The following is a 26,827-nucleotide window of genomic DNA, read 5'->3' on the forward strand; positions in this document are numbered from 1 at the left end:
AAAACAAATGCTGAGAGATTCTTCCTTTTTATTCCAAACGTCACGCCACATTTTGAGATCTGCGGGTTATTGTAAGTCATAACACTCTTTCAGACGTAAGGTAATGACTTCTTTAAATTTTGTCGCGATTACGTTTTTCTGTCCCTGTACCTCCTTTTTCTTCTTTGCGTTTTTCCGCTTGAACATATTTTTTCTACGACCTCGGCTGCAAAAGCCATCAAAGTTTTGTGTACACAATCTACCAACTAGAAATGCATTTGACTCATCAGCATAATTTTGGTGACTTTGATAAATTTTTTTACAGGACTTTAACCAGCAGTTTTTACAGGCAGAACACTTAATATACCTCATATTTTTACTGCTCCAAACAAATTTATCAGTTAATTTATTACAAATGCCACAAGTTATTTTACCACTTGGTTTTTGTGTGGTTTTCTTTGAGGATTTGTATGAGAAAACTGATGTTGTAACAGCGGTTTTTGACATTGCGTCACGTGTCATCTCTTTTCCTTCAATAAAACCGATAGTCTCATTGACATTTTTCTCATCTAGATTTTCTCATCCTAGCACCTCTTTACGGATATCCTCGTCGGCTAAACCTGTTACCATGATATCTTTTAGGATTATGTCTGTAAAATCTATCGTTTGATTACAGCCATCTTTTGGGCATTTACATGTGTACGAGCATGTACTGGCTTTTCCTTTAAACGGGCAGCAAATGATCTAGTGTTTTCAGTCAAATCCTGACTTGCACTAAGAAAGTCTGATCGTCATACAACACCTGAAACAGGAACAACTGCAAGCTGCTTGATCATCCTTAAAAGCTCTGGCTCACTCAAATTTACTACATCTTTATGTCCCTTCATAATAGCATCGCCTAAATCTTCCTCACAGCACTGGTACAGTTGACGGCGTTTTTCTACATTTGTCATCTCGATGGTATCTTTAAAAATAGTCCATTTTTGTACAAATTTGTTCCAATCCTCTTCATTGCAGTCTGTCCCTATTTGAGGACGGTCCATCTTTGGAAGCTTTGGTTTTGAAGAATTTGCATTAGTGTCTACATTGTTGTGAATGATAAGCAAAGAGGCAACTACAGAAGCATCGACGTCTGGTGTTTCATATGTGTAACTCTCAAGAGGGCATTTAATCACAGGCATTGTTGATTCAATTCAGCTTGACTTTATTATATATAAATATATCTTTCTTGTTAGAGCTTATTTACAAACTAATTACAAGAATGATAACATCTGTAATACAAAAAATAACTAAAACTAGGTAAATACTTCTACAATAATTACAAATATACTACTTATAGTATGGACGTCATATCGTTTTGTGCAACAATCTTTAACTTATATTTAAAAATAAAAAAATAATTAAATAAATAATTTTAAATATTTGTATCCAGAATTATATACTACAATCTTGTAGCTGATCTAACTCTAAATACAGTACTAATATATTTTTACTTATACAATGTTTATTTACCGTACAAACCTTCGACTTAATACAAAATACTTTACTATTAGGATTTCGTTATCAATAATTAAATAATTTTAGAAAAAGTTTTAATTAAGCAAATGTAAGTTAATATTTTTTTATTCACACAACAGTACAAAATTACTTAACTTGACACTTATTAAATATAAATAATATTATACTAAATAAAAATAATTTTACTAGTGATGTCACACTGCTTTAAATAACAATCCCTGATAAATAGTTTAAAATATAAATTAATGTGGTTTACTAACATGTAATGCTAGAAAATTATCAATACTAGTATTAGTATAAAAATAAGTAATGATAATGGTGCAGCTAAAAATAAAATGAGTAAGATTTAAATTATTTCAATAAATAACTTTTACAATGATTAGGCCAATTGCTTTTATCAATTTAATTTGTAAGTTACTTTTGTTTTTGTTTTTTTTTTTTTCTAAACATTTAATTTTTGAATATTCACAATATTAACAAAAATATTAAGTCAAATACAAAAACAACTAAATGAAAAAAATACTTTAAATTTTTAAGAACTTTTCGTTAGTTGTAACCTGCATTATTTCTTTTTGAAATGTTTGATCTCTGTTTAATTGATCAACCGTCAAATAATCTGTGACACATTGTGTAAAACTTTATTGATATTTTTTAGTACATATTGAGCTAATAGTAAAAAGGTTTTTTTAAACAATACTTTATTTCACTTAAAAAAATTTGTTTTTCAAAGCGTTCAATCCACCAAAACAAAGAAAACTAAACTTAGACAAAACATGGGAATAATTTAAAACCTTTATCAACCCAAATTTGAGTGTTTGTTAATTTATGAATTTTATAACTCTAGAGGGAAAATTTACTAAATAAATTATAATGGAAATGAAGATTAGGTGGCTTTTGTACTTTAAAATGCTTTGTCAAACAATCTTTTTTCTTTTTTAACATAAAACTTTTTAACTTTTTCTAAATATTCAAAACAAGAATTTAAGTTCTTATGAACTAAACATTGATTAAAATATGTAACTAGTAAATAAATTAAGGATTAATAATTTTAAAATAAAAACTAAAATTTATTCACGTACTAGTGGTACAAAACTAGGATAAAAGCTGAAGAAGTCAACTTCTTTTAATTTGAATAAAAATTAATTAAAACAAACCCAGGGCAATATTATCTCACGTCATTAGAAGCTCTAATAAATAAAAATTATATATTGTTACTAATTACATAATACATTGAGCTCAACTCAAGACTATGACTAAAAAAAAGCATATCAAAGAAAACACAGCTATATCAGATCACAAAACAAATACTACAAAGTGTAAAATAAATTATAGTTTGACAACTTTAAAAAACTATTTGAATATAACAACTACATTAAAAATTTTATCTATAAAACAATGTTAAGTTATAGTATAATCTTCAATAATAGCAATTAATTAAAATAGGATATGATAACTTAACACATTATAAAGTTTAGACTAGTTGTTAATTATTTTGTTATTATTTTATTACTAATGTGTTGAAATGCTAAACTTTACTTAGTTTGTACATTAGTCTTTTTGTAAGTATATTGTTTACTTTGTATTTTATATAAAAACTTGTAATTTTAGATTTCTATATCATTTTACTTATTAATATCAGCTTTTAGTTGAAATTAATTTAACGAACAACAAGTTTATTTATTATTCTAAAACCTTTTTAATATTATGGAAAACCCTGAAACCTAAATTATGACTACATTGAACAACATATATAATAAAAATATCTATTATAGAATTAAATAGTTTGTTGATTGGTAAGTTCTTGTGACTTAAAATTAGGCTTAGACCTTAAATGCTTATTTTAGACTAAACAATCGATCTATATCTTAAAAATATAAGTTAAATATAATATGGTATCTCAATTACGTTATTGGAATCTTACATAGTTGCTGCTAAATATTTTATAGAAATTTAATATTTTTTAAATCAATGTTTTATAGCTAGATTTTCTTGACAAGTTTCTTGTTTCATTATGTTGAGTATTTTATAAAATCATAACTTACAATTTTATTGTAAGGAACATTAGTTTTTAAAAAAAATAAAATTTTTTTCTTAAATAGTTATTTAATCTATTAGAATTTATTTAAAAACTATTATTTTATTTTTATAGTCTTTTAAATATTGTATGTATTTGACGTATCATATTTGTTTCTTTGTGCAAAAATAGTTTTAAAAATTACTTAAAAAAAGTTTAACTTGAATAACAAATGTTTTAAATAATTTTTTTATTAGTTGACTTATGTTAGAACATTCAGTCGTTTACGTGATCAGGTTACACAAAAATACGATATGAAACTTATATTTTTGAAAAGAAAGATAGTTTTTTTAATACTGCTTGTTATAAAATTTAGTAAACATTGTGTTTTTCTTTGACGATCAAAAACTAAGACATCCTTAAATATAGTAATGAAAATTTTTCACTCCGGTACAAAATGAACAATATAATCACTTAATTGTTAATTGAATCGTATTTTGACACATTCGTACTATACAAAATATTTGAACAACCTTATAATTAAATAAAAGTTTTACAAAAAATTTTTAATTAAATTTTAAAGTACCTTCAACAAGTAACTTTTTTGTACAAAGTATCTAACAAGTTTAGAAAATTAGTGTTGCCTTAATTATTTAACTGAAGAACTAAATTTAATAAATTTAATAAAATTATGATCTATATTTATCAATTCTAGTTTATTAATTGAGTTGTAAAATTTGTAATTTTTAGTATAATATTTTGTATTTCATATTAAAATAAAATTGTTTTGTCTATAAACTAAAGTTTAATTAAACAAAATAAGCTGTTTAGTAAATTTCAAAAATTAATTTTTAATTAAATATTTATTTAATTTAAATAAACAGCTTTAATAAAAAAACTATAGATCTACAAACAGTAGTTTTGACAGTACTAAAATATTATTCTAAATTTTGATACATGAGTACAATTAAGCTTCAAAGATCTCTTTAAAGCTTCATTGCTTATTGTCACAAGAATTACTTTCAACGTAGTTACTGAAATGTTTATCTGTTATTTTAATTACTTTTTATACAAAATAGTATAAATTTAAAAGAGCTGACGTTAGTTCCTGTTTTCAGTATTATTTAATTTTTTTTTTAGTTATGAAGTAAAGTTTTCTTTTTCGATTGTTTATTAATATAATTATTACTACTAATACCTTAATTTGTAAGACTATTCAGTATTTGCATTCTACATATTTGTAGAGCAGATTTTACTTAATTTTATTAAAAAAAGTATTTTATAGTTTAAATACAATAATAATTATAAAACAATTGAAATTTTTGTGAATCCTAAAACTGCAAAACTTGTTGTTCTATAAGCATTATACAAACTTAGATAAAAAAAATTATTTTGAAATTATATTCTGCTATAAAACTTTAGTGTTAGTTTACTAAAATAAAATCTTTCTTTTATTTTGATTTTAGCCAATATTTATTTCGGCCATCATCAATTAGGATTGTCTCGGATGCTGTTGTTGTTGATCTTGCGGTAAAGTTCATTTTTTTATTATTTTTATTTTGATTAAAAGTATTCTATCATTTTTAATTAACTAAATTATATTAAACTTTGTGATTAAAAAGCAAGTATTTTATTATTGAGGTTAGTCAACAAAAAGTTGCTTTTTTTTGTGTTTACAAAACTTGATTTTATATAAAACTAAACTATGTAAATACAAGTATAAGTATAAATAATAAAATACAGACTTCAATTAACTTAATTTTAAAGCTAATTTTTACTAGAAAATACTTAGAATTATGTTTTTAGACTTATACTTGTTCGTGTATGTTGTTTAATGCTGTAACCTAAATTTTATGTATTTAAATACAATGTTTATGCTTCATTGCATTTTAGTTATCATAGAGCAAAACCTATTAATTAGTTAGTTACTATTAATTGGTCGAAATTTAGTTTGTCAATTTATATTGACTTGCAAAATAGATTGTCACTATAAACCATATCAATTAATTTTAGCTAAGTACTTATATATATAATCAAAGTTGTTAATATTATTGCAACTCTCATTTAATGTTTAAGGTTATAGAAACATTGTTTATACATAAAATTTATCAATTTTAAAAGCAAATGAATCTTATTTTACGTACTAAATAACAAAAACTTTCATAACGGTAGTAAAAGAATTGAAATTTTTTTATACTACAAAAAATTGCAAAAAAAACTTAAATATTTTTTAAAGTCAGTATGAAGGTTTCAAAAGTAAAAACAATATGTTTATATCATATCTAACATTATTTTTGTTCTAATAAACGTTTTATGAAAGTTATTTTTATCATATTAGTTTATTATTAACTCAATAGAAAATTCAGAATCGTTAAGATTTTATGTTTATAAATTTTAAGGGCTTCGATTTTCCTACAAGCTGTTATCTTCAAGGCGCCAAACTTCATATGAATTTCGTAATGTTGTTGTCATCAGTATCATTCACTCTCCCGCCTAAGACGTCATAATGGAGCTAAAATTTTAAAATTCGAAACAAACAACCTTTTAGCGACGGCCAGGGATAATTAATAGCTTCGACTAAATTTTTCATAATGAAATTATAAACTTTAAACTTTTCTTATGCTAAAAGTATTCATTTTTAGATTAAAGTTTTTAAAAAATACGTATAATTAATAAAAGGCTAAATTACATTTTATCTAAGCATTATGCAATTCCCTTTTTAATTTTTTTTGTATTTAAAAACTATGAGTACTGTCCATTTTAGGGAATAGTAAAATGAAAACTTGATAATTTTGTTAACATATTTTGATAAAATCTAGTAATTAATATTTGAGTTGACAATTGTTAAATAAAATATATTTTAATTAATAAGCTTTTTATATTGAGCACTGTACTTCATAGAGTTTTAAAACAAGTAAAATTAGTATTAATTTATAATTATATAGCTAAGCTGCTAGAATTATTATTTAACTTTAAATTAAAACAAATAAAACCAATTCTTTATCTTTGAAAATTCCAAAATTTCACGTGTTTTTACATATAAGGTATATTAAAAACATTATTCAATGTGTTTGTAAACAACAATTTTAAAATTGTTTACCATTTTAATTTCTTGCGTAAAATCTGTTTAGAATTGGAACCCTAATTTCATCTATTATTATTTTTTAAATTGAATTAATATTTTTGTATTGCTTATATTATAAATACGTTTCGCAATTTAATCAGTTTGAATAATTCTATATATTTTTATAAATTTGCACGATGAACTAAAAATTTTTTTATAAATATTTTAAATTAAAGATTTATTTGAAGATCACTTGTAAAATTAAAGATTTATTTGAAGATCACTTGTAAAATTAAAGATTTGTTCAAATATTAAAACACATTTACTTAAAAACTAGAAAATACTTTTATAAAACCGATAAAAATTTAAACTAAAATCTATATTCATGTTTAATATTTCAGTTAAATTGTCAAAGTCTAAACATTTACACAAACAAATCTCTTTTTTTTCTATAAATCAATAATCTCAGAAATTGTTAGGTTTAAAAAAATAAAACAGTAAAAAAACTTGAAGTCTAATTTATTATTATACAGCGTATATGTAAGACATCTAATACGATAACAACTATTTAAAAAAAAAACATTTTAGTAAAATTCAACGATTTGTTTCAATAAAGGACTTTATTTTTCACACATAACAACTTATAAAGTACTCATGTTTCAATTAATTAGCAAGATGTTGTTAGTCAATGTAAAAGTAAGGTAGTTTAACAAAAAATATATCACAAAATTTTAATTTATAATTCTTTCAAAAACATTAAAATCGTTACACAAGATACTGTTTTTATTACTAGAGAATCGGTCTCAAGAAATAAGGATTTTTGTTATATAATAAACTGTTATTGTTTATGAACTTTCAAATGATTGTTCCTAGTTGAACTTTGTGTAAATCTTCTACCACAAACATCACATCCAAATGGTCTATCTCCAGTGTGAATTCTGACATGACGGTTTAAACCTGATTTCTGAGAAAACTTCTTCTTGCAAATTTCACAATCATGAGGTTTCTCTTTAGTGTGAGTCAACATGTGTTGTTTAAGGACAAATTTTTGAGCAAAGTTTTTCTCACAAACTTTACACTGGAAATCTTTTCTACCACTATGTATCAATATGTGTCTTGTCAAGTTACCCTTCTGAGTAAAGCATCTGTCACATTGTTCACATTTAAATGGTTTTTCATCAGTGTGAACTATTGTATGTTTTTTTAGTGTATTTCTTTATGAAAAACATCTTTTACAAACATCGCATTGATAGATTTTCAAACCTGAATGTTTAAGTTGATGTCTAATCAAAGTACCTTTTTGTGTAAAACTCTTGTCACAAGCATCACAACTGTAAGGTTTTTCACCAGAATGAATTCTTTTGTGAACAAGTAATGCTGATTTTAACTTAAAAAATTTTTGGCAAGTTACACAAACATACTTTTTATCATCAACTAACATTTTCTTTTTATTACTAATTCAAATAATCCTAAATCTAAATAAAGACTACTTAAAACTTATAAAAAATTAAATATTGTTTATGCAACTAATACTCAAAGTAGTAAACCGCTTATTGTATTTAAAATTTTGTTTTTTTATTCAGAAACAGGCAGAAAATGTAATTGTTTAAATGTATTATTATATAATGTTAATTTACTTATCAACATAAAAACAAAATTACTTTACGACACATATACTTACAAAAATTTATTAGTAAAGTTTTGTTTCAAACAATATCTTTTTAATTGTATTTAAAAACTATTTAGTTTTTCCTTTTTAACATTTTTATTACCCTAACCAAAATATATAACATAATTAAAGACACTAATTGAATTAATTCTTAAAACATAAATACAAAAGTTAGACTATCTCAAAAAGACTTACCTACATATTCCTACAACATTCTATAATTATGAATACTAGAGCTAAAACTTGAATTTTATATTAAATTGAACCCCTGTCATTGTTTGGTGAAAAAAAAATTAGTAGAAACAAAACAAAAAAAAAATTGTAGTTTTATAAATTCTTTTAATTTGAATAAGATTGTTTGTTATTTTATGACGCTTATATTTCTAAAGCACAACTGTACTAGAGTATTTTTTACTTTAATAACAACTAAGTGATTATGGTACTTTTTTAGGAGTTTAAAAATACCTTTTTAGAATTAGACAGTTTTTTAATTTTAATTTTAGCCGCTAAAAGGAATATCAAATCACAATTATGTAACAAAAAATACTGAACTTACAAACTATGAAAGATTACTAAAAATATAATTTAAAGAATTAGAAAATATAGAAAAACATGTTATGTAAGTTTTAATTACTATATGAAGGTTAATTAGGTTACTGTACAGAAGCTAAAAATAAATATAAGTAATTTTCAGTAAAAATTTTAAAAAAAATTTAATAACACAAACTTTATTGTATGTTATTAAAAACGTAGTTAATATTGTTAAGCTTATATCTGTATTACTATTTAAAACAAATATGGCTTTAAATAAGATAAGGCCTATTTCTAAAAACTAAATGGTATATGAAGTGTGAACATATGACTTTTGTTAGAACTAAGCAGGTAGAAAAAGTTCTAAAGACTAAAAATACAGGATAAGGTATCACTAATAAAACCACCAGAATAAGTAAAAATTATCTAATAGTAATAAAAATAATATCGAAATAAAATATTTAAGTACTTAGAGTGGATACAACACAACGCTTTTAGACCTTTAAATATACTTAAAAATTGTTTATCTATTAAAAATCGTCTAAGTAAAGCGGACATTGAATAATGAGTCATTTGTCTTATTCATTGATTTTATATTTCTATATAACGAGTTTTTGCTTAAGAAACATTTTTTGATATGTTTGGTGTTATTTTTTTACACAGACAATAATATTTCATTCACTTTAGTATTTAATATTCTTTTTGTTTAGATCAAATGGTCGGCAAACTGCGGCCCGCGAAGGGTAAATCTAATAAGGTATTTTGTTAAAGTGTTCGAGCATAAAAATGTGTTAAAAAATTTAATTTAGCTTATCTACAGGATAAATAGGTATTAATTTTATTTACTTTGTTAATTACTAAATTTTCTAAAGAGTGCAAACTGTTTAAGACGCAAAAACTATTTTCAAAAACTAAAATTTTTTAAATATGAAAAGGTGGTTCATAATATAAAAATTGCATAAAAATGACCCATAAATTTTTTTTAAGCTCGTTTTTTATAGAGAGTTAGGTTAAAGGTAAAATAATAAATACTTACTTGTTTATTATTGTAACTAATAGTTTATACTTAAGGTAAACGACTTATTTGAATTTTGTATTTAACTATTTCGAATAATACTTAAACGTAAGGAAGCAGTTATTGATTATAAGATAAGTATGGTGTTTTCAAAAGTCACTGATGTATGATGAACACTATATGAAAAACTGTATTTGTTAAATCTAGTTCATAATATTCAGTTAATACAATTATATACAATATTATATAAAAAATATTTAAAGGACAAAAATATAACTGATTTTTTTTTTTTTAATATAAAAGTATTATTTTAGAAAAAGAAAACTGATTTAATATCCCTTTTTTATACTTTTACAGAATCTAAACAAAAAATATAACTATAATTAAAATGAATAAAACTTAAAAAATATGTAATTATAATTGATTAAAAGTTTGCTTTAAATATTACAATGATATTATGCAATTCGTCCTAAATATCTTTGTTTTACTTCAGATTTTTATAAAAAACAGTAAATATTGTTGATATAAGTTGAATCTTAAACTCTAAATTTCAGTTAAAACATTTATTTTCTCTAAATTCAGCTTTTGTTCTTATTTTAAACTTAGAGTAAAAGTTTATGCTTTTAATAAACTTGCTGAAAATTGTATTGAATTGTAATTAAATTTACTTAAATACTTAATTAAATGTTTTCTGACTTAAAAACTAAAACAAGGCATAATGTTAGCTTTAAACTTAAAAACTTCAAATGCTACCTATAATAGGAACAATTCCGCTTTAAATTTTAGAGCGTGATTTAAGTTACATGACACAGTGACGCATATATTTACACAATCTCCGTAGATTATGTATGATTTAAATATTTATTTGTTCACCCATAGTTATACTGTCAAGATTTAAAAATTTTCTAACTATGTTTTTACAAAGTAAACAAAAACTTACTTAAATATTGATATTGTTTAATTAAACAGTTTTATTCAGTAAATTAGCAGAAAAAAGTTTAAGTTTCTAAAAAATAAATACTTAAAATGTTAATACTTCTGTAGTGAGATTGCTTTATTGCTTTTAATTTTGCAAATTTCAATAAAGAGTAGATTTTTTTTGTAAATAAATAACTTATTTAAACTTCCCGTATAATTTAGTTTTTGACAAAATCTGCTCGTATGTTAATTTTTTTTTTGCTTTTTAGATGCGATTAGCTTTATAAAAAAAATCATTAGTAATAGTTCATTGGCTTTTAATTAAATAGTTGTTGTATGTCAAAGTTGTAGTATTTGTTTATACTACTTTTGTATAAAGGCTTTAAATTTATTAGCTTTTGCTAACTATATTAAAGTTTAAACATTTAAATTTAAGTGTTGTAAATAATATAAGAATAAAACAACTTTTAACAAAAAGTATTAAGTTTGTGTTTTTATCCTAAAAAATATCAATTAACATATGTTGCTATTTATTATAGCATACAAATAAAAAATCATTCAAGTTTTCAGATTGATCAATGTTCAGTAGTTTTATACAATAACAGCAGTTTTTGGTTAATACTACATTACGTCATTAAAAGTTTTAAAAATTTATTAGTAATTTTACAAGCTGTATATAAAAGTAATAAGAAGTAAAAATACTAAATTAAAGTGAAAAATTTTGTATACGCAACAAAAAATATTAGTTTATGAAAAACAAAGTAAACTTATTTTTAATTGTTAATAGAATTAGAAATTATTAGTTAGTTAATTGTGTTGTTGCTTTGGTTTTCAATATGAGAGTCAATGATTTTTTCTTAACTTTTATTATAAAACACATTTCTTTTTAAAACTTTTGTTAAAAACTTTGTTTGATTTTAAAAATTGACAGTCGAAGTTAAAGTTTTATCAATAAAATGTTTTTAGTTTACAAACTTTTATTTTCATTTAATTCTATAATTATAATAATAAATGTGCAAATTAAAATACTAATACTTAATAATGTTAACACATAAACTAAAAGTTATACATACCCTCAATTAAATAAGAAAAACATTAATTATTGTACTTTAAATCCAAATTAAATTCAGTTTTTTATTAAATTAAGTATCGACTCTTAAAAAAAGTTAGAATGATGTATCGTCTGGATATGAAGAAAACTTATTATAAGATTAAAAAAGTTTTGGTTGAAAATAAACTATCTTTAAGCTTTAAAACTTTGAAGTAAAATGTACTTTAGTAACCAGTAATTTTGAAGTTAAACAAAAATTCAAAGATATAAAGATAAAAGTAACGGTTTTTTGTTTGGTTATAAGTCAAAATTAGTTTGCTTTTTTATCAGAACTTTTTTAGTTCTTTAGTCTCCTTCGCTACATAATTCAGTTTTACACTTTAAAGTTGAACTTATTTCAAATTATATATATTTCGAAATATATTATAAAAATAAAACAGTCTACTTTTAGAAACTTTGAAGCCCCTACAAAATGCCTAAATAGTTACTGTTAGTTTGCTAAATATATTCAAAACTCTAAGCTTTTGGTGCTAATACTTTTTGCTTAAAAGTAAAAGATACTTTACTAAAATACTTTTTATATGTATTGTTTCCCTTTTATAAATAAATTTTTAGCTCTTCTCTTATATACACAATAATTTAATTAGCTTAGTATACGTTTATTACTAAAAGGTAAACATTACCTATAATAAGTATTTATAAGAAATTTATTTAAGTTCTATTTCTAAAAATGTTTATTTAAGTGTCGCTAAGTTTATATAAGTTCGAATCAGTTTTAAACAAAAATGCTTTAATATTTTACCAAAAATAGTGAATGGAAATACTTCAACAAATAAAATAAACTTTATATACATCAAGCTACAGTCCACAAGTTATATAGTGAATCACTTGAACTAAAAAAGAATATAAATCTTAAGAAATTTTTGATAATAAAATAAAACTTTATAACAAATAATCATGTAAAAACTCAACTGTATAAATTAGCAAAATAAAAGATACTTAAGCACATATAAATTGATTTTAAACGCTTTATTCAAGAAAAATAAAATAAGAATATTTTAGATTTCTTACTATTTTTGACCTAAAAAAACTAAATTGCATATTAAACGGCTTTTTTTCGGAAATAGAGTTACCCATTTTTTGTTGTTCTGATGAAATAAAATTGTTTCAAGATTTTAAAGTTAATAAATTTTTATTGAGAGTTGGTCGCTGAAGTTAATAAAATTAAAATAAAATCTTTTGATTACGTCAAAATATTTTTCGCACAAAATACTATTTACGATAAAATTTTAAATAAAATGTAAGGATAATAATTTTTTTTTGTTTTCAAACGGAATTGTTTTAAGCCACTAACATGTGGCTATCAATATCTATATAAATTTTAGTAAACGTGTGTACTAATAAAACAAGTATCTAAAATAAAACGATTTCTGTTAAACCAAGAAAATAAATAGATTATACAAAAGTTGCAATAATTTATCTATTTTAATGCCTAATATTTAAAGCTTTGAAGAATTGAACCTATGTAAATTGCGTGAAGTTTCCTAACATTTTAAAAACACTAGATTGCACCATATGAGACAAATACTTTACCAGAGAACCCAAGGCTGGTTTCGTCCTTACATATAAATTGTAAATATTTAGTATATAAACTATTAACATGCTAATTATTTAATCAAACTTTTATTTATTTACAAATTTTAGATTAATACAATGTATTTCGATCTAATAACTCGATCTAATATATTTTATGTTTCCATTATGATATTTTCTAAATTGTATTTACAATGTCAATATATTTCATCCATCAATGCTTTATGTGTATGTGTTCAATGTTTTGTAGGTTATTTTTCTCATTTAAGAGACTACAGTCTTCTTTAAGCTTATCCAAAAGTATGTTATTTATAAAATGTTTCAATACTGTTCGTTAAAAAAACTTTTTACTTTGTAAGCTTATCTCAAAACATTTAAACTTAACCTAAAAACTGTTTTTAAAGTAAAATGTAACCCATTCACTAAAAAAAATTTTGATTAAAAAATCTTCATTAGTACTAGTTAGTTTATATTTTGTAATTTAATTTGATTAAAATTACTCCAAAAGAAATATACTGCCGTATAAATTTTAGCAGAGTAAAAGAAAAAGGTGTTAATCATATCTATTTACGCACTACATTCTATTGATTAAAGCATTACAAAAATGATTTAAACTTTTTTGAAGTTTATTTAAGTTGATGTGAAAAAAATCTGTAGAACGTATTATACTGTAAAAATATGTTTAATGAAGTCTTTGTCATAAATTAAGATAAAATTTAGAACAAAACATTACAAAACGATGTAAACATTAAAGTTTTTTTTTTATAATAATATCTCTAGAATGTCTACTAAATTTTTTGAACATATAAATGACTGTAAATAGGTAAAAATTAATTATCAGATTTTTAGCAAAAACGTAGAAGTATTTATGTTTTGATTAATATTTCTTAGGCTTTTCAATATAGGTTTGGAGAAATAATTTTAGTTATAAACGATTTTTAACTGATCTAATTTGTACAATTGTAATCTGCTATTCCTGTCTATTAACTAGTTTCTGTTTCAAATTAAATTTCAGAATTTTTAAATAAACAAGCAGCCGTTTTCAGATCCAAAGAATCTTTGATCTGAATTTTTTTAAAACATTTATGCCTAGAAGTTATTACAAACTACTTGCTTGTTTTGCTTTTAAATGTAATAAACATTTGTGCTGGTATTCAGTGCTACTTAATTTTCTGTAAACATACAATTAAAAAATGTTTTTTACATGATAAAAAGCTGATTAGCATTTTATTCAATTTCATTTCTATTGTTGAAAGGAATCAAACAAAACTATTTATCAAATAAGTTAATTGAAAATAGTTATTTACATTTAAGCTTTTTTTCATAAGCGTTGCTGAATTTATGTGCTCTTATATATTTGTGATACAAATTTAAATCATTGAAACAGCCGTTAATATTACATAAGAATGTAAAACTAATTTAAACATTATTAAAAACTCGTAAAAAGTTGACTATTTTTAAATGCCAATGTCATCAAAACATCTGAAAATACTAAACAAAAAACTTTTATGACAATTTGATTTTATAAGTACAAGTAGTTTTAAATAATACAGTTCTTAGATGTTTTTGTTTATACCTTAAATTCGTAATTAGATACTTTTATGTTGAAAAAGTTGTTCAAGTAGAATGTTTTTATTATTCTCTAATTTTTTTTGTTTCTGACACACCAGCGTGACTAAAACATTAAAAAAATATGTAATTGACAAATTATAGTGTAAAAACAATATTTAGCTAAAAAATTCACTGTATGTAGACTGCATGAAAAATTTCAAGCAAGTTTTCTTAATTTAAGGTTTATCAATAGAACGGACTTAAGTATCATAAATTATAAAGAAAAGTTTGACAAGCAAATTTTTAAAGTTGATTAGAAAAACTTAAAACTGTATTGTTATTTATCATAATTTTATGGCATTCAAGATAGATTTATTACTGTTAGTTGGCTCAATATTTGTTTTAAACCCAAAGTAACAGACACCTAAATATAATCATTTTAGAATTGAGACTTTATAGGTTTTGAAAATGAAGTTACTCATTAAATCGTTGATTTTATCTAATTTAAAATAATTTTATTGTAAAAAACTAATTTTACTCACATATTTCTTTTAAGTTTAACAAACCTAAGTAAAATTAGTTTTTACAATAATATTATTTTAAATTAGATAAAATCAACGATTTAATGAGTAACTTCATTTTTTCACACATAAAAATTTAAAAATCTTATGAGTTAATATATATACAAGAATCTAGTTAACTTAAGTAAAAATTCATTTCATAAAAAAGATCCTTATAATGTCAATTTATAAATCTTTCAAAAAAATACAAACTTTACACAATTTTTTAACACTAGAAAGTTTGGTCATTAATTTTTTTTTGTAGTATAAACATTTATCACTGTTTATGAGTTTTCAAATGTTTATTCCTATTTGAAATTTGTATAAATCTTCTTCCACAAACATCACACGCAAATGGTCTATCTCCAGTATGAATTCTATTATGAACATTTAGGTTACTTTTGTGAGAAAATTTCTTCTTGCAAATATTACATTTAAAAGGCTTTTCTTTAGTGTGAGTCAACATGTGGCGTTTCAGATGATGATTTAGAGTAAACTTCTTCTCACAAACTTCACACCCAAAATCTTTCTTACCACTATGTGTCAACATGTGTGTATTCAAGCTTGACTTTACAGTAAAACTTTTATCACATTGTTCACATTTGAAAGGTTTATCATCAGTGTGAACTATAGCATGCTGTTTCAAAGTAAATCTTCGTGCAAAACATCTTTTGCAAACATTACATTGAAAGATCTTTAAACCAGAATGAGTAAGTTGATGTGTTTTCAAATTACCTTTTTGTGAAAAACTTTTATCACAAGTATAACAATTAAAAGGTTTTTTTCCAGTATGAGTTCTATTGTGACTAAGTAATTTGGACTTAAACGTAAAACATTTTCCACAAGTCAAACAAATATGCAAACTCATTGTAGTAGTAATAAAAAGTAGCAATGCTAAACTGGAATGCTAAACCTGGTAATAGTTACTATTAAAATCAATACTATTAAGGCTACTTAAATCATACAGAAAATTTTACTTTATTAATGCAGCTTGAATTTAAACTTAATATTTAAACAAACACATTATTTAAAGTATTTTTAGTATTAATTAAGTTAATTTTGTCATTAATTAAAGCTATTTTACATGTTTTTTTTTTTTTGCTTTAAAAGTCTATTACAATATCTTAAACACAAATAAAAATACTTAAAAAAGACAAAAATTGAATTTTGGATATTGTTTTATCATTTATAAAAACTGCATTGTTGGCTTTTTATTAAAAAACTTTATTTAAGTGATCACTTGATCAATAGTAAAGTACTATGTTACAAATTCAATAAAACATTTCCAAAGTAATTTTGTATATATTAAAAGATATATAGTAAAAAGGTTTTGTGTCAAATATTTCAAGTTTATTTACACAAAAAAAATAGTTTTTTTTTTCGTTTTTTCAGAATAAAAACCTTAGAATTAAGGTCAACTGTTCTTAAACGAAATATATATAATTCTTAAAGATGAAAGCCTATTTATTTTATAATTCATCCAATACTGTAGTTAGACTACATTAAAAAACTTAAAAACAACCCATAAAAATAAAATAGTTATAAGTATTGTAATTACAATATTAAATTTGATACCAATGTTAGCTTATTTTCTGGTATTGTGAAACATAAAAATAGCAGATTAAAAAGCTATTTTTAAATTAGTACATCAACATATCTGAAGAAAAACTTATTTTAATCTAAATATAATTGTTTGTTAATTTATGACTCTTGTAAATTAAGAGTACAAAAAAATTAAAGGGTATCTACTAACGGTAATAAAAACTAAGTGATTATGGTATTTTTACAGCTTTAAAACTATAAATTAGCCTAGGTTTATAAAACAATTTACTGTTTAAGAATCTAAATCTACTAATTAATATTAATTTGAAATACATTTATATTAATCTGTACTGTAAAATAATTATTATACATACAAACAAAAGTAACTACAATTCGACACTAACTATTGCTATAAGAACAAGAAAATATACTTTCAATAAACAATAGATACAAGTATGAGATTTATTTCCATTATAAAAAAAAGCATTTGTAGATGACATAAAAAACTGTTTTTGATTAAAAGAATGTTTAAAATAACAACTATAAAAAAATTTCAGACGATAAATTTAATAAAAATGAACATAACTGAAACGTTAAGTTAAAAAACAATTAACATAACTTTCAACAACGTATATCTAATTTTTAATCAACTTTTATTTTGAATATTTTTTGATTAATTTAAACAAATTTTATTAAAGTTAAGCAATATTGTTGCAACTTTTTTTCTTAAATTTTGTATATAGAAAGAGTTTGTAATAAATTAAGTTATTAATCACAAGTTAAACAACTAAATTATTTATACCTATAACTTACATTGTGCTGTAATCTTTTATATATATATAAGATATATATATATAAGTAAACAGTCTGTTTCTATGATTTGTTTAAATTTTTAAAACATAAAAAGCATTATAAAGTATTCATTTTTTTAATATAAGCAAGATGTTAGTTGATGTAAGTATAAGTTCATTTCACTAAAAAAATTTATATTGTTAGATAAAATAAGCAAGATGTAACTATTACTAAAGCTCCTTTACAAAGATAGCCTCAGTTAAATTATAACTTTTTTGGTTAAACCAGACACCCAACCCGAAAATTATTGCTTTACTTTTATAGTCTCTTTAAGCTAGTTTAACAATTACAATATAAGACTTATTTGATATGTTGTGATTGTGTATGGTTAGTATAGACTAGAGATGGGCCCATTAAACGAATTTTCCGACCAAAAAACTAAACTATAAAATTTTCTACTCATCTATTATAACTTTTCTGAAATGATTGAATAAAACTTTCAAGTATAACATGACTAAACTGAGAAAAAATGCGATGTTAACGTGATGTCTAGACCCTTGTTATTTGGGAGTAAGACAAATTACAAACTCCTTTTTAGTGTAAGTTTTTTTTTTTAATCAGAAAACCCTATTAAATAACAATATGGTCAGTTATGTATAAGACTTATTACATTTGGCTCGCCGAAGCTTCAGACTTTTATGATGGACCTAAAGATACTTTTTGAAAACGTAAAGGACACCAAAAGAGAATGAAATCAACACAGACTGTTGTAATATAAACTTTAAATATCCCTGACAATAACATATACTACATGGAAAATAGAACTGACATTCTTATTTTCAGATGTTAACTTTAAAATTTGGTACACCAGATCAAGAACTTATCCGTTCGCGTATTTCATAAAGGTATATGAGGTTCTTTTAGAACTATAACCAGCTTATATAAAAGGGTATAATTAAGTATATCTTAACATTTTACTCTTTAACATTTTACAAGAAACCAGATATTTCCATTAAAAATTAATTATGCCAATTTTAAAACATTTAAAACTTTTTTGCTATCTATTTTAGCATTATACAATCTTATAATACAGACTAGTAGTGGGCAACGTATGGCCCAACAGAAATCTATAGATACTAGCTATCATGGGTTTTTTTTTTGAGCTTGGAAACGATTTCTTCATAACAAATAAGAGTTTTATATTGGTAGATATTTTTGAGTGTGCCCTTATTATAGTTTTTAATCAAAGGTAGTGATTATCAAGGTCTTGTTATTGAGTATGTCTGTTTAGACTTTTTCAAGGTAATTTTTTGTAGTAAATCTACTACATCTAATAAGGATCAACTTGGAAGCAACTAAAATAATTCATTAAGCTCTTGAAACTTGTACAAGTGAAGTAATTATGGAGCTTGCTAAACTAGTAAATTGATTAAAAATTAAAACATAGGGAGTAGTTCTGAAACTGAACAACCATTTACTTTTTGAGCCAAAGGCTATCATAAGTGTTACATTATATCTTACAATTCTACTTTTCAAGTAATACACTTTGAAAGCTATCCATGTATTAGGAAATATTATTTTTTTGTAGAATTTTTATTTAATTATTTCCAGGAAAAGTATATTGAACTTATGTAATTATTTTAGCGGTACCAACTCATAAAAATGTTTCAGTTAGATGAAATGCACGCTTATATATATATTTTAATAATATTGATAATATAATATATATTATACTTCAAGCGTATGTATTAACAATACTTTGTTCTGCTTCAAATGCTGAAGACTAGAGTTTCCCTAAAATCATTTTCATAATTACCCCTTAAATATTGCTATTAACTACTATTTTTTGATTTCTCAATTATTATTATCCCACTTGCCTTCGGGAAATTCCGGTGCGAATTAATATCAAATTTAACTAAAGGGACAGTCATCAGTTTGAGGACTTAGTAGGATAATTTTTGTGATATTGAGTTGTAAAATACCTTATGTTATCAAATTCACAGCACACTATTACAGCTTTTTTACATATAATAATTGAACAACTTGTATTAAATTTTTGCAATAGATTTATTAAAAACTTGTATCAATCGAAATCATCAAAGCAAGACGTAAAATAGCAAAAAAAAAAGAAAGAAAAAATTGTTAATCGACTATAAAGTGTTTTCAGAAATGCGGCCCAATAATTGAAGTAACATATATTACATTAGAAAAAGAAAACATAACACCTTAAAATGAGGACAGAAAATCATTAAATACATAAAACCAACTAAATACTTTTTATGGTCAAAAAATGGTCATTGAAAGTATCAAGTCAGTTTAAATACTTTATAATTTACTTCTGCTCCCATATAAAAAAACAACATCATCAAAAATTGAACAAAACAAAGCAACAATTCACGATAAGCAAGGCAGCCAGTAGGTATATATATTTGTGTAAAATAATTACATGTTAGAATTTGTAAAAGTTTCCATTTTAAATCTATTTAGCACTTTTATTTTGGTTGTTTATTGCAACTTTTTGATAATCATTCAAACTGGAAACCTTCACAAGAACTAGCACAATTTCGATCTCTTTGGTAAAAAAAGATATTCGAGTATTTTTATTAATAGTTTGACTTTTTAATGGGCTCTTAGACTTATAAATATGATATAAATTAATAGTTAGTTAACTTTATAATTAAAAAGGGTCTTGTGTTTATTTATCTAATGAAAAAAATAAGTAATGTTTAAATACTTACAGTTTATATATGTTTCTTCATAAAATAAAGTGAATAATTAATTTTCAGTCAAAAAACCTCTCATAAAGTCAAACTACTTATAAAAACTCTCTTACAGTTACTATTAATTTAGAAATCCTCATCAAGAGCGAATTCATGACAATCCTCGTCTTTTTGCGAATTCATAACGCCGGCCTTCTGATACTCTCCAACTCTCTTTTCGAAGAAATTTGTTTTTCCTTCCAACGAGATCAGTTCCATGAAGTCGAAAGGATTCTCGCTGTGGTATACCTGAATAAAAATAAGTTTATTTATTTGTTTTACGGCAGAAATTAACACGGTTTATGTGGTATACCTGTTTTGAGAAATATTAATAAGAAATTATAACAGTCAGTAAAATTCAGAAAATGGAGGAGATTTTAATTATTACCAGAAAATAAGTTACATAACTTTATGGACTATAACTTAATTACTATTTTATTGGACTGTTAAATTTTAGGTGCTAGGAAATGAGAATTAAAATTAGTTTCTATAATCTTTAAAAAAATAACTGTACAATAAATATGTATAAACTATATATTCATATCAAAACTGAGGCCAGCAACAAATTAGATGTATAGATACTTATATCATTGTAAACATACAAATAGTCATAGCAGTAAGCAAAATAAAAAATACTATATAGTTATAAATTACTAAAATCATACCTTAGGGCAATCAAGCTCAACTAGTAATCTGTCAGCTACAAATTCAATGTAACGTTCCATCATTTCACAGTTCATACCGATAAGTCTGACTGGGAGGGCTTGAGTTAGGAATTCCTGTTTGAAATTAATAAAACTTTATAAACAATCCACAACCAAGAATGTAATATTTTACTTAAGGAAATGTTTTAATGAGGATTTTTTATTTAATTAATTGTTCTTTTATTATAATGGTTTTACCCATATATTGTTCACAATGAACACGTTTTGTTTTACACTCGAAATCAAGGGCTTGGCTTTCAATGACATTATGACGTCAAACAAACACAATATGACGTAATAAGAGATTTTGTGACAACTGTTGGCTAAAGAAGCACTTGTTTCACCTTTTAACAATTTTACTGAAGTGCATTTTTAGCAGATGTTTTCAATTAAGTTGTTGGACATCAACGTGTTTCCATTATTATAAGTAATTGTTTCTAAAACCTCTTTTAACCCTTTAAAAGAACATGTTGAGTAATTTAATATTTTTAGAAAACAAGTTTTTTCTTGGAATTGAAAATAAATTTAGTATTTGAGTACTCCATCTGTTCAGTTGTTAATATTTTTAAATCAAGTCAATAGAATATTTACCTGTTCAATTTTGACGGCATCTTTGATGATGTAGGTGATTCTCTCAACTGAAGGTTTCTCAACAAGATGCTTGAACATCAAGCAGGCGAAATCTGTGTGCAGACCCTGTTGAAATAATTGAATAAACTTAGAATTAGTTGTTGTTATTTGGATACTTAGAACTTAATTAGGTATAAATAACATGTATAAAATGTTAAGAATAAAAGTAAGGCTTTTAAACATGAATTGGCTTAAGGTTATAAATTTTATTAAATAAATGTTGGAAATTTTAACTCTTGGTCTAAAAAATCAATCCTAAAAACTTTTGCTTCAAAATTAACTATGAAACACCTCATCTCTGCTGATGAGTTCATTGGAGAAGGTGAGTCCTGGCATCAATCCTCTTTTTTTCAACCAGAAGATGGCGGCAAAACTTCCGCTGAAGAAAATTCCCTCAACCGAGGCGAACGCGATGACTCTCTCGCCGAATGAACTATTCTCATCACTGATCCACCTCATCGCCCAGTCAGCCTTCTTCGCCACGCACGGCATCGTTTCAATCGCGTTGAACAGGTAGGCTCTGTGTAAAAGTTTTAACATAGTGACATTTACTAGTAGAAATAAACTTGTAAGAATTAGAATGGATGTAATAAAAAAGGTTTTATAAATAATTATATGTGGTTATTTTTTTTATTATTGCGATATATAGCTTTGTTACAACTGTGTTGAACAAGTAGGCTCTGTATAGAAAACTTGTTTTTAGTATCTGCATAAGTCGATAATATAAAAGCAATAAAACTAGTTTATCATGTGTTGGCTGGTGCTTAAAGTTAAATCATTAAATTGGCAGCTGCACTTTTCATATTTCATTATTTGAATATTTATAGTTTAATAAGACAGTTGATACAGAAAAGGTAAAATATAATTTTTATTTTATACTAATTAAAAATAGTAAACAAATTGCTTAATTTTTATTTATCTAAACAGAATTTTGTGTACTTTTAAATGTTATTTACAGCACAAAAATTAAGCTTAAGTTTTGCAAATTATTTAATTTAGATTTAATTTTATTCTTAATTAGATCACAAAAAACACCATGTTGTTATCATAACGTCTAATAAGTTGTTCATATGTTCAACATCTAGCTTTTATAATTACATAAGTTTCAAACCTAGTTATATAAACTAATTTAACTGTGAAATTTGTATGTATACTCTATCTTAGTACTTTTTGACAAACTAAAACTTTATTTTTTTAAGGAAATACAATAAACTTAATAATTCTTGTGGCTACAAAAGGAAGTAAATTTAATTAAGCACTTCCTTTTGTTAAGGCATAAATACAAATCAGAATAAAGTTTCTGTACACAGGAAGTAGCTATTGTAAAAGATGGCTTTAAAAACTGTTAAATTGCAATTATAGGTCAACAAAATTAAATGACATTTTTGCAACTAAGCATTTTACTTTTATAACTTTAGTTTTTAGCAGACTTGTTTATTTTAAAAGCATTTTGAAGGAGTTAATTAACTTTTTATTTTTAGCAGTTAACTTTTAAATATAGTTTGCTTTGATGTTTGAAATTAGTAATATTCATTTAGCATTATTTAATACTAGCTTCAGCTATTGGCCACATGATACAAGTTAGAAATAATTAGAAAAAGTACACATAAATTTCATAAAACTCACATTTCACATAAGTTGTATATAAATGTTTTACACATATTTAAAACTAATTAAAATTTAAATATCTTACAAAGAATTGTTATGATATTTGCTGTAATTAACACAAATTAAACTTTTGACATAACTATTAAACCATACTTTACATATTTAATTAATACTTTGAAAAAAGGCTATTAAAATCCATATTTTACTTGAAAAATACTTTGTAAAATATTTTATTTATTTTGCTTAATAATACAAACTGCTTAAACTTTTGGCCACAATTTAAAAATTGAACCACATTTAATAAAAAACAAAATTTATACAGCATTTAAGAATTTAATACATAAATATTGTAATATTAACCCAATTATTATTAACTAATACTTTAACAAAACATTTTAATCCCAGTTTCAATCTCATTATAATAAATTATTAAAATAATAGATTATCATACAAAAAAAAAGAAAAACATGTAACTATTAAAAATATTAATAATTGTTCATAAATTCAGCCACCAACTTTACTGATTTACATAGTTTCAATCACCCATAAATTTAATGAAATTAGTATATTAAATACACTTTTACAACATTAAATTGTTCACCATTAAATAAATCACCAACCTTTCTTTGGATTCCCTGACATAGGTGTTGATCAAAAGAGAGTACATCTCGCTGTGAATATTTTCAATCATGATTTGGAATCCGTAGAAAAATCTGGCCTCTGAAACCTGAACCTCTTGGCTGAATCTTTCAATCTGTAGTATTTATATGGAATAAAACTTATATTTTAAAAATAGAATTTCACAGCTAAAAAATTATATAATTTTGAGAAACTTTTCTTGCATTAAGGTTGCCGCTGTATTAGGCAAATTAAGAACAATTCACTTACTTAGTATAGTAAGTTGCAACCCTTTCATATGTAGCTTTAACTAATATATGTCAAATAAAAACTAACAAGGTTCTCATTGACAATACCATCTGAGGCAGCAAAGAAAGCAAGGATGTGTTTGATGAACATTCTTTCATCATCTTTCAAGTTGTCCCAATCTTTCATGTCTTTTGACAGGTCAACCTACAATAAGATAAATCTAGATGTACAATATATGCAAAAATTATTGTTTGCCTTTTTTTAACCTTATAATTACTTTACTAGTTTTACTTTTCAAAAGCTGATTTTTCTTTTATTGAAAAGTCATGTTCATATGCTCAAGCTAATTAAATATGTTACTTTTAAACATTGAAAAAAATTTAACCCATTGATTTAGTAATCTATTCTATCATTTTAAAAATTAATTCACTACAAAGTAGAACTGATTATATAACTTCCATGTATTAAATAAATTTTCTATCAAGTTACTTTTTAATTTTAAAAATTAAATAAAAAACAACAAACCTCCTCAACAGTCCAGAATGAAGCAACTGCTTTTTTGTAAAACTGCCAGATGTCATGGTACTGAATAGGAAAAATAACGAACCTCCTTGGGTTTTCCTTCAACAGTGGCTCAACCAGTTTCTGTGAAAAAATTGTTATATATAATAATAAACAAAGTAAAAGCTATTTAAATTGTATTTAGTAATTTTAAATTTCCATGACTAGTACAAATAATCTTCTAAAAACTTAAATGGTGTAAAAATCAGCTAAAAAATTGCTTTTTGTTCAAAAACTACATATTATATTATATAAAAATAATTTCCAATATTAACCTCTTTTTTGACAGCAACTTGCTTGGTTGGTTTCTTTTCAGTGGTGAGTCCCTGAAGACGGGCTCCCAATTCAGTGATCTGTTTTTTTTTATTAATTTTATTACAGAGTATTATTAATTAGTCATAATAACTGAAAATTATCAGGAATAAAACTAAAAACATATATTTTTCTTATAATTCAAAGTGAGTTAATTTTCAATCTCAGTTAATTTTTGACTTTAAAACTTATTCATAATTATATTTATATTCATGTTGGCTATTTTTGATTCTTAATTTAAAAAAGATAATTGCTTTTTTATGAATGGGTCAATTGAACTATTTTAATCAAACAATATTTCTTATTCAATCAGAGTATTGTTAGATTAAGAAATTGTTAGATAAGATTTTGTGTCTTATTTTCTCAAGCGTTAAGAACTTTATGCAAATTAAAAAACACACTAAATATTTATTTATTATCATTTACTTTTGTATATGGTTAGCTTTACAAAAATAATCTTTGTAAAAAAGCTTAAAACTAACATTGTTGGTATTTTCTTTGTTGGCCAAAACAGATGCAGAACCAGTCATTTTGATTATAAGTTATTTATAATTGTTAACAATTAAAAAATCTGTAAATAATTTTGATTATAATACATTATTTAAAGTTGTCTACAACTATAAAATCTGTAAATAATTTTGATTATAATACATTGTATAAAGTTGTGAACAACTATAAAATCTGTAAATTATTTTGATTATAAGATATTTAAAATTGCTAACAGTTACAAAATCTGTATAAAATTTTTATTTTGAAGTTATTCAAATTCTCAACAATTATTAAGTGTTTTAGATAATATTTATTATTCAAAAATCATACTATAACAAGCTCCAAAACTAAAAATTAAAAATATAACCATCAATACTATAAAACCTGCTTGACTTTGCAAGTGCCATTTTAGCTTCCTGCAAATACATACTTTTAAGTACCTTAATAAAAAACTGCAAACAATTTTTCAAATAATTATTCTAGCTAACTTTTTTGTATATCCATTTTAAAAACCAGATAAACAAAATAGTAAACTAAACAAAGATAATAATTAAATTAAATTTCATACTTTTCTGTTGCTTATCTTAGTTTTCAATTGTACAATAAAAAGCAATTGTTAGAAATCTAGTAATATTACTGTAATACTAAGTAAAAATAAATGAAAAAGAATTTATGCTGATCATTTCAGTTTAATTTCAAGTGGTTAAAACTATCAATAGCCATTTAATATTGATAAGATTATTTTCTATTCTGTTACTTAATTGAGCTTAAAAACAATATTTCTGATAATTTAACTGGTTTGAAAAACAAAGCCAATAAAAAATTATGTTAGCTTTTACAATTATAATTACTTTTTGTATTAGAACTACTGTTACACTACATAAAAGATTAAGATTAATTAAGTAGATAAACTTATAGTTATTAAACTTAAGTTTAACTCAAATTAAGTTATTACTTTAAATTTTGAAACAAGTCTTATATAAATTAGAATACTAAGTAAAACTAATTTTGACTTTTTCTTGTTTAGCATCAACTTGAGCTGTAAAATTAACTTATCTTGTAGTTTGTACCAAGTAACAACTAATAAAATATATAAGATT

At 23.7% G+C, this 26,827-nt stretch overlaps 1 protein-coding gene and 1 pseudogene across 1 annotated transcript; both read right to left on the reverse strand.

Moving 5' to 3' along the window:
• Window positions 1-7,413: 7,413 nt before the first annotated feature.
• LOC145832090 (uncharacterized) lies at window positions 7,414-16,331 on the reverse strand (annotated as a pseudogene).
• Window positions 16,332-19,851: 3,520 nt separating this feature from the next.
• On the reverse strand, window positions 19,852-25,811 carry LOC145831855 (ribonucleoside-diphosphate reductase small chain-like). Its single transcript, XM_082939198.1, has 9 exons — window positions 25,721-25,811; window positions 25,202-25,279; window positions 24,891-25,010; window positions 24,453-24,569; window positions 24,119-24,252; window positions 22,182-22,410; window positions 21,852-21,956; window positions 21,222-21,335; window positions 19,852-20,805 (listed from the first exon to the last, which is right to left on the reverse strand). The coding sequence occupies exons 1-9, from the start codon at window positions 25,766-25,768 to the stop codon at window positions 20,644-20,646; spliced, it is 1,107 nt and encodes a 368-aa protein (XP_082795324.1). The 5' UTR covers window positions 25,769-25,811; the 3' UTR covers window positions 19,852-20,643.
• Between the last annotated feature and the right edge of the window lie 1,016 nt (window positions 25,812-26,827).

This window comes from Thalia democratica, chromosome 3, assembly GCF_965202585.1.
Source record: "Thalia democratica chromosome 3, ktThaDemo2.hap1.1, whole genome shotgun sequence".
Classification (NCBI taxonomy): Eukaryota; Metazoa; Chordata; class Thaliacea; order Salpida; family Salpidae; genus Thalia; species Thalia democratica.

Excerpts from the sequence above, each read along its gene's own strand:
- LOC145831855 (XM_082939198.1), bottom strand. The coding sequence starts at position 25,768 with ATGACTGGTTCTGCATCTGTTTTGGCCAACAAAGAAAATACCAACAAT. Across the intron at positions 22,411-24,118 it reads GTCAGGGAATCCAAAGAAAG|AGCCTACCTGTTCAACGCGA; the intron begins GTTGGTGATTTA and ends ACTTTTACACAG. Across the intron at positions 21,336-21,851 it reads ATGCCGTCAAAATTGAACAG|GAATTCCTAACTCAAGCCCT; the intron begins GTAAATATTCTA and ends AATTTCAAACAG.